This window comes from Triturus cristatus, chromosome 3_1 (genome assembly GCF_964204655.1).
Source record: "Triturus cristatus chromosome 3_1, aTriCri1.1, whole genome shotgun sequence".
In the NCBI taxonomy this organism is placed as follows: domain Eukaryota; kingdom Metazoa; phylum Chordata; class Amphibia; order Caudata; family Salamandridae; genus Triturus; species Triturus cristatus.
In genome coordinates this window covers 915219872-915234746 of record NC_140583.1, presented here as the reverse complement: position 1 = coordinate 915234746, position 14875 = coordinate 915219872, and the positions used below count along the sequence as shown (strand labels likewise).

General features: G+C 41.3%; 1 protein-coding gene across 1 annotated transcript in view; it reads right to left on the bottom strand.

The window, feature by feature from the left end:
- The window catches only part of PLA2R1 (phospholipase A2 receptor 1), a 946386-nt gene that overhangs the window by 920505 nt on the left and 11006 nt on the right, over positions 1–14875 (bottom strand). The window contains exon 2 of the mRNA XM_085645464.1: positions 1856–2233. Coding sequence (XP_085501590.1) covers positions 1856–2233 — 378 coding nt within the window. The remainder of the gene's footprint in view (positions 1–1855; positions 2234–14875) is intronic.

Here is a 14875-nt window from a genome sequence, read left to right as displayed (position 1 = left end):
TCGGGCTGTAGCTGTGTCTAAAGGTCCTATGGAAAAATGCATGGGAAAAACGCGTTTTGGGACCCCCCTTTTTTCTCAGCCCCCACTTGACGAATCCCCCCGAGGCTTTCAGGGAAGGAGCGGAGCATAGCGCCCCACCTATTTTGAAAATTTCGCGAGGATTCGTCGACCGGCGCAAAAGTTATTCCAAATAGAATGTTGCGGATTTCCTATGGAAACGTGGTCCTAACTATAACTACCTACTGGCGACCGCCAGTAGGTAATTTATACATATATATATACATATATGTATATATCGTTGACGGTACATATATGAGGAGTTAGGTATAGAAAATCTATACCTACTTACCTTTCAATATTTTGGATTCAATATTTTGACCTCAATATTTCTAAACCTCAATATTCTAGCATCAATATTCAGTGTGCATACTACTCATGGGGAGTCTCTAGGCTCTGTAGGGTTCAGGATCTCCTACTTCTAGAAAGTGGGCAGGAGTGATTAAGGTTAAAAGAGTCAAGTTTGGGAGGGAGACTTATGGATTTACAGCCTCTAGCCCCCAAAAACATATGACATAATAGATTGGTAACTGTAAATATCAGGGATGATTTTCATGGAGGGGTCTAAGTGCTTAAGTGATCCCTTACATGGTCCTTTGAAATACTCTGTTACCCTGCAAAGGATATGCCAGTAACTGCATTTTTAAAGGGTTTAACAAATGTTGCTTTCATTTGCTCTACTGAGTCACTTTTTATGGGAAAGTGAGGACTAGATTTTCTCAGTTTAGGTCCTGACAAAACACCATCTGATCCTTTTAATACACAATCATTTGAGTTCTGTTTATGTGTAAAACATACATTTGGAGTTTATGATTTCTTATTTTTGTGTTCCTACTTTGATGTGAGTTAAATGTATTTGCAATTTGCAGCCTCTACACAAATTTCTTTTAATTCTTTCACCATGCCCAACTATTTGCAGACAGTTATTCTATCTGATGGCTATAATAAATCAGTATAAAAGGAGGAGAGTTATGTTTTGAAAATTAAGACATAGTACCATCACAAGTCATACACTGATACAGGGAATGCTGCCTCAAAGTGCTCTGTGTAAAAGAGCACCAGTTTTTCCGCTACTGAAATGAAGATAAAATTAATTAATGTGTAGGAGATATAAAGTACATTTCTGTGCCATGATGCTTGCATACCTCTTTCTCTAAGTCAATTGCAAAGCAATTCTACAGCTCAACACCTCTTGTCCCTTCTTGTTGTACCGTGTATGAAACAATTTTCCCTGAATAGAGAAGGTGACGTTATAATAAAACTGACAACAAAGCTTGCCACTTGACTTACCACACACAGGAATGCTGAGAGTACTCTAGCAAATCACAGGAGATTGGGCACTAACAGCATTCTGTATGGGAAACCATACAAATACTAGATTTTTATGATTCTGTAATTCTCCTACAACAGCTTGATACACTGCCTGGAAAGCATCAACATTTAACACAATTAATTTAACACATCTATGTGGATTCTCAAAAGCAGTTAGCTTCTATGCCTATTAAAATAGTGAACAAGGTACAGACAAGATATCAAACTTGAAATACAAAACATAAAAGAACACATTGGTATAGAAAGAAGATTAATAAATCATTTTTTATATAGGTTCTGATACATCTTTTAGAGTATGAAGATTTAAAATAATAGTTCTAAACGTAAATATCACATAACTATTATGGTTCTAAAAACTTAAAATATTAAATTTACACTTTCAGATTATTATTTGATAGGTTTGACCCGAAAACCAATTGCATCACACTTCTCCCTCTTCAAAGGAAATGCATGTGGTGTTAGTTACCTTGGAAGAGGTGAACACAGAGATCATCATCCTGCGTTGTGAAATGCTTCCACTTGTGGGACAGTCTACGAGCCACAACTTGTCCATTCTCTGCCACCAATCTGTAGTTGGATCGACTAATCAACTCATTATCATGACAGTCCCACAGAAAGGTGACTTGGGTATTGTCACATTCAGACATCCTCAAGGGCTGTTCTTTATCACGGACATTGAGTCCCAAGCACTGGTTGGTGCCGTAGTTAAAAAGATGGTTTTCAGAGACCCATTTCCACAACATATTCAAAGAAGGTTGACTACAGTTTGCCAGGACAATTCCAGAGGTATCCACTCTGATGCACATGTTCAGCTGTTCACTTCTCATAATAAACATCTCTCTGCCTGCAAAAAATGTAGAGAAAGATCAGTGAGGTTAAATGGAACAAAATATTTACTTCTCTTTGAAACAATTCATATGAGACTTAAATGGTCAGTCCTAGGGCAATGTCGTAAAGTGTGCTGTGAAGATGCTGTGGATATTGATCCCAATGTCAGAATTATGTCAATCCAGTCATCTGTAAGGCTCACCCAAAACTTCTCAGGACCACATCAGGCTGTTTAAAATGCCTGATGTATTCATATTGCTTTTTGTTAGGACTGAGGTGAGGAAGTAAAGTGCCTCGAAACAAAACATTATTCGTTGCAGCAAAGTCAAACATATACATCTAAATTATAATACACTTCAAGGGCAACTTAAGAGAGTAATGGTTTTATAAGGCCAAGGAAATGGTTTAAGCTATTTTCACAAGTGGTTAATTTAGGCAACTGCCACTCTGGTATACTAGTAGAAAGCATCCATACTCAACTCATTTGCAGTGGCCATACTCCCCCAAACATAACAAGTATCTTTCCATTAAAGGCAATAGTATTTACGCGGATAAATCTAACACTTTTGTTTTACATGACACACATTTTCTTGGCGGAAGTGGTTGTTTGTGAAGATTCATTTCAAGGGTTGATTTGGCATGCTGGTTTCCTGGGTGTGAAGGAGCACTTTACTTATCTGTGAAGTGCTCCTTTTATCACAAGTTACACTTTTTAACGAATCAGGCATTGAGTACTGCTAGCTGGAACAACCAAACAATCTACACTTGTTTGTAGGTCTGGCTTGATAGAGGAGGTGTTGCCAGACTTAATGTGATCAAAAAAAGAGCTTTCAGTACTACAGAAAGGGACTGTGGCTCCACCAATATGTTGGTCCTTCTCCGCACAGCTTTTGATTTGTCAAAAGCAGTGTGCTTTCATAGAAAGAGTGCTTCTACTGCAGGCAACTATGATTGTTTGTTTATCCAGCTGCTTCACACAGCCTCTTTATCCAACAAAGCTCTTGCGTTTGACCTTTCAACACCTACTGCTGTGATGGACAGAGCCTGCCCTTTAAGGTCACACAAATGCAACTATGACACTATTAAACTCCTTCGCCTTGCTAATTAGATAATTATGATGTTTGTTCTTCTCTGATTGGTTGCCATGCATGTTAACTTATGCACAATAGGGCAGGGTTTTGTTGGATGTGGTGGCAAGTCAATGACCAAGGCTATAAACGAAATCTGTTTATAATGAAACGTTAGGATAAAGTTAGCTGACATGACATATCTATTGTACATAGTATATGCTAATGTCAATAGGCTTTTAAGGGTGGTTTGCCACTACTCTATTAAAATCTGCTGGGAGGTATTATGTTGCATGGAATCTCACAATTTACTATAGTAGACAAGGGTTTTATTGTTGGTTACCCCTCTGGTAAGTCACGAGGACAGAATCTGCACTGTGATAATCATTGTTAGGCCATTTTAGGAGACATCGGCAGCAAAGATTTGCACTAGAAAGTACATTTAAAAAACAAATTGGGCTGGTGTGCATCACTTTTGTGAGGCAAACACAGCACAAAATGTTTGCTATCTGGGCCCTAGGATTTTACTTTGCCAACTATAATGTTGTTTGCATTTCTAATTCTGGAACAGCATGCCTCATGGTTCCCTTGTCGGAAAGCTTACGCCGATTACTGTGGGCTTGAGTTGGTAATGGTGACAAGCCAATGATAAAGGGGACAGGCCTGTTTGGTTCACTAGTAAAAGTTATGGCAGGAGCCATAGGTCTGATTTCTTTATTATAAAATGTTGTAACAAAGGCAGCATGCTAGACTTATTCATTGTGAAAAATATTTGTTAAAGCCAATAGGAATGTTATCATGCTGTGTTATAGGCTGAATTTTATTAAATTAAATCTCAGATTACTGCAGAAGGCAAGGGTTTCGGTATTTGTCATTCCCTGTGACAAAGCCTGGGAGACAGAAGATTTTATTGCGATAATGCTTGTTTAGCCCTATTGAAAGGGGTTGTTTATTGCTTTGCAAACTGTAATTTTGAAGATATTTGTAATTTTATAACTAAATGCATGATGACTGCTGGCATATAAGTTATATTGGTTTTGGTGTTAAGGCTATGGTAGAAGTTACTGGCCTTAGTGAGGTACTGGAAAAAATTATGTCAGATTTCTTAAATTTGATCTGTTTTGTGTGAAAGGTTGTGAGAAAGCCAGTATGCCCGACGTATTGTGAAAAGCGTGTGTTAAATGCAATTGACTTTTAACAGTGGATTGGTACTACACTACGGTCAAAGCCTGTAGGCAGGTATTTTGATAAATGGAGTCTCAACATTTACAATAATAGGCAAGGGTTTTGGTGATGGTGACCTTCTTAAATAAACCATGGATCATGGGGGTAGAAGATTTGCAAAATGCTAATCCTTATTAGGCTTTCTTGGGGGGGTTTGTATAGATTTGACAACTGTAATGTTGTGTATGTTTGTAATTTTATTACTGTGTGCCTGACGTTTGTCTTGTGGGAAAGTATGTACTCAGTACAGCAGGTCTGATTTGATGTTCATCTCAAACATATTTAACCTCTTCTGTGCCCATGACGAGATAGTCTCGTCATGGAGCACGGTCGCGCTGTGCCCATGACGAGACTATCTCGTCATGAAACCCGCCCACTAATGAAACGCCCGGCACAGGAGGGGGAAAGGGAGTGGCACAGAAGGGGTTAAATCTCATTGTCTTACTAATGTATTCACCATTCATAGCTATTCCAAATATTCTACAAACCTTTGCTACAAAGGAGCCTTTCCTGTACAGTATCCTGTCACCCCACAAAGTCTAGCCCTTCTGCATACAAACTAAGTTACATATATGACTGTCACTGAAAAAAGGAATGATAAGGAAGTACTGGCTGCACAACACCAGCATTCCACCTCCCACGTTTCCCAACTTTTGTCACTCTTTTTGAAAAAGAAATTATCACACAATTTTTGTTTTAGTTTCCTGAAAACAAATATTCCCATCTGTTTAATTAAGTGAGAGTATTGCCCTGCAAATACCAAACCTCATCAGACTAATGTATGTTTTTATGAACCGCATGGAGAGGGCAGAGGTCATTCATAACAGACAGAATATCTCTGTGAGAAATCAGTCTTTGCTGTATGATCAACCCTGATTTTTTGCCTTTTTCTGGACCCTGTACTGTTTGCTGGCTTTAGAACTTTGTGTACTTTACTCCTGCTAACCATTAGTAAAGTTCCTGTGCTCCCCCTTTTTAACATGGTCGAATTGGCTTACTCTTAATTGGTATATATAAATTGTCAATGTGTCCCTAGTATATGGAACAAAATGTACTAAGGGCCTGGAAGCCAAATGCCACTAGTGGACTGCAGCACCTGTTGTGACAATAGGATTGCCATAGTTCACTCCCCACACATATCCCCAGCCCTCAGAGCCCAGGTTTAGTGCGGCTGAAGTCTTTTGCCATATTGAAAATGCCCTAAATGGGTAGGGTTGGCCCCGGTAACTTTTAGCCCACTGATTAGGGCGTGTCCAAGACGCATTCCCCACCCACTAGCTAGTGCTAAAATTAGATGTAGCGCCTCCAGACACCCACTTCAGTACACTGCTAGACCTGAGGAAGAGCAGAAAAGAACCTGCTGTCTATGACCTGACAGGAGGTCTGAAGGACTTGGCCTTCATCCTCTTGAACGCAGGACAAAGAAGTGGACTCCAACAGTCACAAAGCTGACCTCCTGTTCAAGCTATAGGGATACAACATAGTACAAGAAGCATTCCCTACAACTGCCAAGCTGACCAGTAGCAACTCTACCTGGCCTGGACCCTGCTGTAAGCCTCCTCCTGACACCCTTTGAGTCTTTAAGTACCACCTTTAGAAGTGTACTCCTGCAGTGGATTGGGGCTTAAAGGACTAAGTCAGAAGGTAAAATCTTTGACTAGGATTAATGATAAATCTAGTTAGTGTAATCAACCCATGCTCCATCATGGTAAGCCTCAAATAGCGCCTAGGTTCCAGTCTACAGTGACCGTTAATTATAATTGCGTCTTCTTTTGGACATATGTCTACTTAAAACTTTACAAATATCTATCTCCGTTTCACCTTTCTGGACTTTTGTCATTTTGGTGTCATTGAGTTTATTACATTTGACCCTATTGTTCCAATTTGGTTTGAGATTTTTTATTGTTTTGCATTTCGATTTTATTACTGTTTTACTACTGCATAAATACTTTAAATATTGCCTTAGCTCAATACTGTCTGCTCTATGCCATAGCTACTATGGACTTTCACTCACGTTATTTAGAGATTGTGTGACGGAACCACACATTCTGCTGTAACACATGCGTTACAATACAGCTGTTACAACGTGAATGGCATTACCACATATAGCCTTTACCATGTATGGCTTTACAACAATTTTAATTGTAAAGGCATGTATGTTAAAGGTAGATGCATGGTAACGGTTTTTCCAAACCCCAATGCAACTCCCCACACCTCAGCCCTTAAAAATAAACCCAGACCCGAGCCCTAAACCCAGACCCCTGCACAACGCTCCCACCTGCCTACCCCCGGCCCCCAGCCCTAAAAAGTGAAGAGTGTGAGTATATTGGTTAATTTAGAGTCCTGTAATGATTTAAATTAATAACTTTATAACAGAATCTCCTTTTGCACAAGTACTATTTTACGATGGTTCTAGTGACACATATTGTATCTAATTCTATTTCTGTTCTCAATGGGTTTTATTTCTTTTTTTTTAGTTTTATATAGCACAAACTAGACCCGAAGATATCAGGTATCAGAGGGCTTTACATGAGCACCAGTTTCGTTACAGATGGACACATTCATTTTTAGGTCTCGCTTGCGTTGCAGGGCAGAGCCCTGCTCCTCCTCCGCAAGAGATTTTGTAGGAGAGGATTTTGAGAAGAGGGCTTTAAGCCCAACCCCTCATTTCCAGTGGCTGGCGTCATGTGTTCTAACACATGGCCCCATAAAGACAAGAGATCGGCTGCAGCGCGGTCCTTTTTCACTTTCGTGACCACGCTTGTTAAAGAGGGGTGATCCAAGTCGGAGAAGACCTTCGGTCAAGGCGTAGTCATTAATCCTATTCTGGTCGGCTTCCTATTGAGAGGCAAAAGTGCCTTCCGAAACGACATTATTTTTCGTTGCTTTTTTCTAGCAGTTTTTACACAAGGTTGCCACAATTCCTGTGTCTAAAAACGGGACCCTGGATTATTTTCTGATAATATATGTTAGGAATGTAAATAAATCCTTTTTGAAAATATATGTGCATCTCTCCACGGCCTTCCTCCTACGCCCTGCATTCGCATATTAAAACTTACCTAGCCCTAGTTTTTATTATCATTTGCTTTCTGGTAATTTGGTTTTGTTTTCGCCATTTTAAATGCAGGACTACAAACCCCAGAATGCATCGACAAGCAGACTGAATGAGCTGTCAATGTGTGACAATAGAGATCCACTTTATCTGTTGCTTAGGCTAGTCAACACTTTCAGAAATGGAACAAAGTGTATAATTTATTAAATGTTAGTCTGTTTCGTGTTATATCGGTTCAGTCTTGCAGAGGCCTATGGACGTGCCAAGGTTGCGCTGCTGGGCAGTCGTTTGTGTCCACTGTGGTGTCAACATTAACCCTACTTCTGTCTATGGAATGTTCCAGTTTTTGGTTTTGGAATATCCGAACACCTCTTAATTGGCAAAGAGGGGGGTGGGGGAGAGGAGTGAGGTCACACGCTGGTATGGGGATCTTGGAGGGGGCCACAAAAAGCATTTAGGAGGTGGGTGGGCAGGCCTAGGCACGGTTTGTTATAAAAGTAAAATATTCGAGAAGCACTATTGCGTTTTTACAGCCTGTAGGTGGTTTTAACATGCATGTTTCGAGCCCATTTGTCTTCATGGCGCGTGAAGCAGCGAACAGACCAGTTCTATGCCTGCAGGGAAAGGACCTCCGGATATTCAGGTGACGTCACGTGAGAGGAAGGTGGTAAGCCGCGGGGGGAGAACGCGAGGGGTTAAGTGGCCGCAGGTGAAGAGGGCAGACATGGGCAAGGGGGAATGGGGGAATGGAATCTGTAGGAGTAGACCATGCACATGGGGGCAAATTTGAGAATGAAAACGGTGCAGTCCGGGACAGCGGAGGGGCACTGGCTCCTGTTCCTGTCTGCTTGTGTGCAGGGGAGAGGAGGGTTGTGGTAAAGGGGGCCGAGTCAGACTGATTGATGGTCTCCGAGCATGGAGGAGACGGGCAGCAGCATTTCCCCGCCACCCACAGTGGCATGGAGGAGTGAGCGGGTAGGATCCAGGAGGGTCACTCTGCAGGAGCAGGATCCCCAACTTTGCCACGGAGGGGCCGGGCTCGAAGGAATGCACTGCCGCCACTCTGGCAAAGCTCTGCCTGCTGCAGGAAGCGAGAGGCAGGGTCTGCCATGCAGCCAGGGCTCTCCCCGGAGCCTAGGCAGAGCAGCACGGGGACCTCCACGCCACGGGATCAATGTGTCCGAGGCGCCCGCAGAGCCCCTAGTAGGCAGAAGAGAGGTTCTTCCTGCCGTGCGCCCCAGTAGAGGGAGGGCGCCGCCACCGCTAGGCTTTGGCAGCAAGGCCCATCATCAGTGACCCCAAGTCCCTCCATCAGTGACCCCAAGTCCCCCATCAATGTGGAGAGCCCACTGGTGAGTGCTGTGCCCCGGGTGCCCCCCTTCCTCCCACAGTCCCCCTACACTTCTGTACAAGTCTCGGTGTGTGCACACACCACAGTACTTCCCTGCCGACACTCCCACTGGGGCCTTGCAGCTGCCCAGGAGTGGATGGCTGTATCCAATAGCCAAAGTTCTCCCACAAGTACCAATCTAGGTGTGTGTGTGTGCATGACTGTCCGCATAACTGTCCGCTGAAACTTTCTAGGCCGTCGTGCAGTGGCACATCACGAGCAGTGTCCACTGCTTGTGCAGATGCTGGCATACATGTACAATCACCCCCCGCTTCCGCTGAGCTCTCTGAAAAGGCTTCTTCCTACTCTCACAAAAGTGCAAAGCTGGGGTGTCCCTCCCCATGTGATATCCTCTCTGCTGCCCCTATCCTCATGTATCTGAGCTCTGCAGCCCTTTCCTGTCTGTAGACGCATCACCCCAGGCACCGCTACGCACATGGGACTCTGATATGTGTAAAAGATGTAGTTTATTTTAAATACAAGCATTTGCAATTCAATAGATCTCACATTTATGCGAGTTTAAGCTATTGGCATTGTAAATGACAATGCGTTTTATTTATGTTTCAAAAATCTAAATAAGAGGCATTGTCATTTACAATGCCAATAGCTGAAACTCTCGTAAATGCGAGACATGTTGCATTGCAAATGCTTGTTTTGTTAGGCATGGGGAGATTAAGTGATTTGCCCAGAATCACAGGATGTTGAGCGTGGTTGCCGAGACTCGAACCCAGTTCCCCAGCTTCGAGGTCGACCGCTCAAGCCATAAGGCTACATCCTCTCCCCACAGGGTCGTTTCCATGAACTTTTTCTGAAAGTGTAGAAGCAGAGGAGACCTCAATGCAATTTACATTCTCAGCGTTTTTGACCTGGTAACTGCCTGAATGTTTCAAGCAGGCTTCAGTTTTACATCTAGTGACTGAACAGTAGCCTAAACCTAGTTCACTGGCTGATGAAGGGCTTTCACACTGGTAAAGTATTGTCAACTTCTCCTTGTATTAGATTGCCACATTTAAAATCATTTACCAAAGAAACAGTTCCTTGATTATTAGAATCATCATTAACCTTACATCCTGTTACTGGCATAGTTTTAACAGACTCCATTTGAAAAGATTTTTGTTTTTGTAGCTTGAGTTGAAGAAGCAGCTGAGCTCAACTTTCTGCAGCAGACTATTCTTGAACAGATGCTTTGTTATCAACAGCAGTAGTTGAAATCAAGGTCAAATGGCCAAGTTTAGCCCCTTAAAGTCCCTAAAATTTTGGAAAAAATCTTTTTGGGGTTCCAATTATATTATTCATTACTATACTGGTTTTATGGATCTACAAATTTTTGCTAAGCTTTTGAAAATTTGTTTGCTTAAATGGGGTGGGAATCATTTCTGGATTTCAGAGTTGGAACACAATTTCACAACCATGTTACTATCTAATGCAGTTGATGTATTATGTTATGTTATCTTATCTTATGTTAATGGAGTCTTACATAGCGCAAACTTGACCCGAAGTTTTCGGGTATCAGAGCGCTTTACACGAGCAACAGTTGCGTTATATGAGGACACATTCATTTTTGTTAGGCACAGGGAGATTAAGTGATTTGCCCAGAATAACAGGATGTTGCGCATCTTTGCCCAGACACAAACCCGGTTCCCCAGATTTGAGGTTGACCTCCCTAGACGTTAGGCCAACTCCTTTCCCCTTATCTTGTTTATCTTAGTTATCTTGCTCGGACTTGTAATATAATTACCAGATATCGGGTTATGTTGATTACAGGCTATGCTAGTTGTTTTATTAGCTTTCATATCTTTAGATACCTGTTTGCATTGACCACAGGCTATTTTGTGTTTTATGCATTTTCATCTCATTAGCTGAGAGTGATTAGAGGTAAGTCTTGACTACAAAAGCCATTAGAATCTAAAAAAGGATTTGTTGTATTTTTATTCATAGATACAAAAAAATCTTTTAGTGACACCAGGATGATTAATAATATTAACATCGAGTTCTTAATAGACATTTTTTTAATACATGATTTATATAAATAATGCACAGTTTTAATCGGAAGTAGTTGTATCTGCTCAATTAAATTATCATCCCACAATGAATATTGATAGTCACAAATTAAAGTTTTTAAGTTTAGTAATGATGCTTGATTTGATACATCATTAACAACCTTTATGTTAGTAAAAATAGCCTTTAAAACCTGTTTAGACTATACCCCGATATCTGTCCAAACACCTGGGCCTCTATCTCAACCTCCTTTATAGCTAGAGTGGGGTTCGGGGTTAGAATAGCTACATCGTCTGCATAGGCTAAGGTCTTCACCGTGCAGCCGTTTACCCTCATTGGTGGTATCTCTTGATTAGCTTCGAGTCGTCGCAGTAGCGGTTCGAGATATAGCGCAAAAAGGAGGGGAGAGGAGGGACATCCCTGCCTGGTCCCCCTAGCAATTTTTACTGTATCTGACAGCCCTCCATTCACTCTAATTCTCGCTGTTGGGATGCTGTAGAGTACCCGTATAGCTTTTATAAAAGGTTACCCCATCCCACACCACCTCATGACCTGCCAAAGGTAATCCCAGGAGACCCTGTCGAATGCCTTCTCAGCGTCTAGGAAAAGTGCTGCGACAGGATCCCCTAGGATACCTGCAGAGTCGAACATAGTAACAACGGTCCTAACGTGCTGCGTTGTCCCTTTTCCAGGAATAAATCCATGCTGTATGGGGGTTACCAGCTGCTCGATGATCCCTGCCAGCCTCTTTGCTAAGATTTTAGAATATATTTTAATATCAGAATTCATTAATTTAATTGGTCTGTATGACCCTGGTACTTCTGGCGGCTTCCCCTTTTTCAAAATTACAATTATATCAGCCCCTCCCCATGATTCCGGACTGGATTCCCCTAATTGCGCTTGTTGCATTATTAGGAACATATCTGCCAAAAGCACATTTTTAAATATTTGGTAAAATTCAAGCGGAATTTGGTCTGGCCCTGCTGCTTTACCAGCTGGTAAACTACCGAGGGCCTCATTAAGTTCTTCCAACTGTAGGGGTCCATCTAATATCTCCCTATCTTCTTCTGACATTATCGGTGGAGAAGTATTTCTCGCTAAGTTCATACGTCTTTTCCTTCTTTGTCAGGAAATTATCTGCAGCTTGCCTAGCCAACCCTTCCACCGCTTCAGCTTTTAGAGCTATAATTTTAAGCAGGTATTCTTCTAAAGGTAGATTTTGTGCTATGGCCCTACTTAAATTTCCTTCCTCTCTTAATAGTCTCTGCCCAACCTGCTCTCTCTTATCTCTTTCTCTCTTTTGTCTTCCCAAAACAAAACTAATTGTTTCTCCCCGTGCTCCTGCCTTGAAAGTGTCCCAAACCACTCCTGGAGCTGCTGTCCCCCTATTAATATCCCAAAAACATTCAATCCAGGCTGTCATGTGCTCCCTATATACAGGATCCTTTAACAGGCCTCTCTCGAAGGTCCACTGTGAGGGTGTTCTTGGTGTTTGGCTAGGAGGTTGAGATAGAGGCCCAGGTGTTTGGACAGATATCGGGGTATAGTCTAAACAGATTAAAAACGCAGATTATAAAAAACAGGTATACTATATGTAATGATGATAGGGTGGTTAATTCAGCAGTGTATTTAGGGGTGTCATTAATGGCGGACCTGGATAAGATTGTAGAAATGAAATTGACCCCTCTGATCGATAAGGTGAAGAGAGACCTGGAGAGGATGAACAATTTACATCTCTCTCTTATGGGGTGTACTAACGTGATTAAAATGTTGATCTTGCCCAAATTTTTATATTTCTTTCGCTCTATCCCTTTGGTTTTTGAAGTTAAGTGGTTTAATCTGCTAGAGAGAGTACTGAACAGGTTTATCTGGGCGCATGGGAAAACCAGGCGGGCCTACAAGTATATGACTCTACCAAGAGAAAGAGGGGGATGGGGGGTCCCTGATTTTAGGCTATATCAAATGGCTGCAGCATTACAGTATATGCAGGGGCTAATTGGGGGTGGGGGACTCGACACAGGGGTTACGACCATGTCCACGGAAGTGTACTCTATAGTATTGGGGGCAGAGGCAGAAAATAACTTCTTAAACAGAGTTGAGTTTGGATACCATAAAAGGACCAGATTCAAGACTGTAGTGGCAGCATACAGGATTTGGAATGCCTTCCTAAAAAAAATGGGACTGGGAAGATATAATAGATATGTCAGGCTTTATAAGAATAAATCCTTCCCTGCAGAAGTATTTGCTGATTCGACAATGGCGAGATGGACTCAAAAAGGGATAGCACAGATTGGAGATTTAATGGACGAGGAGGGGATAGTCCAGTTTGTAGACCTCACCCTCAAGTATGGTATTGAGAGAAAGGACTTCTTTAAATACCTACAGGTAAGGAGTTTTCTTTGTCGTAAGCAGGGTGGTAGCGTGGGGTTTAACAGTAATGAAGTACTGGAGAAAATAAAAATAGGAGGGGACTGTACAATTAGATCCTTCTATGCATGTCTAGCAAAAGGGAAGATAGATGATATGGAAAAAGTTAGTAATAAGTGGGTTGAAAAACTGGGGGTGGAGCCTGGAAGCTTTCAAGAATCCTTGGACATGGGTTGTAATATTTTGTGTTCGGGTCCCCTGCAATCGCAGCACTACAAGACTCTATTTTCATTGTATCACACCCCCGCTAGAATAGCTAAGTGGGGAGGCTCCACTGGCACCACCTGCCCCCGATGTAATGCAGGGGACGCAGATATAATTCATATGTTTGCTACCTGCCCCCAGCTGTATACCTTGATTAAAAATGTAGAAGATTTTCTTGGTAATACACTTGGTATACAAATAAAATTGTCACCTATGAGGATCCTGTTCGGGAGAGACAATCAGGACGGACCTGAACACAAGGAATTTATGTTTATGGCCACCGCAGTTTTGAGACTGACAATAGCAAGAGCATGGTTAGATAAGATACCCCCGGGAGTGCAAATATGGCTGGCAAATTTATTAGCTAGCTACAACCTTGAGAAAGCAATATATGCACGTAAGGGGAAAAGGGGAAGAAGGCTAGGGTTTAAAATTTGGGAACCAATAGCGAAATGGAAAGAGAGTATGGCATTGCAGGATAATGTAATATAATATGAAATATAGGTTCTATCAAATTCCTTTTTTTTCTTTTTTTTTTTTTGTGCTTTATGTTATTTGTGTATTGTTTAAATCTCAAACCAGACAATGTAAAATTATGGGTGTTAAAAAAATTGATTGGAAAATGTACAAATGTACAAATGAATGATATGTAATACAATGTGTATATTGAGAAAAAGGGGTAAAACAAAAAAAGAATTAAAAAAAAAAAGCAAAGGTCCATACTGTGACCTAGTATTGATATAGGTGACCTATGCTATGAGCAAGAGATTAGGGTATAGTTTAGCAAAACCATTGCATTTGACCTCTGCACTATAATAATAAATGTATGAAACTACTTTTATTGCTATACTTTCTCCAATTAACACATTTTATTGGGCAACATAGAATTTAACCTGCATGGTAAAATACAATTTTCCTTTTTTCTTTGACGGTTAGATATGAGAAAGCAGAATCACATATTTGGTGTTGTGATACCAGCTGCTTTTTTATGAACACATCCTAACACAAGTACACCTTAACATGTACTATCTATCTAGTCGCTAACATGTACTAATATGTTATATATTCAAATTTCAAAATAATTTATTATTAACATGTAGAGCTTATGCTGGCAAAGTTTCATATATTTCTGTGGCCTAGAATCCATTTTATTCAGTGTTGTACAATTGCACATTTTCTGCACAGTGTAGTAAGGTTAGTCTGTGTAAGAAGATTGACAGCAAGAAGCGTGAATTTCAGAACAGTAGTGAAATCAGCATTTGTTGATGTAATTGCATTGATCCTCAAGGTCTTCTT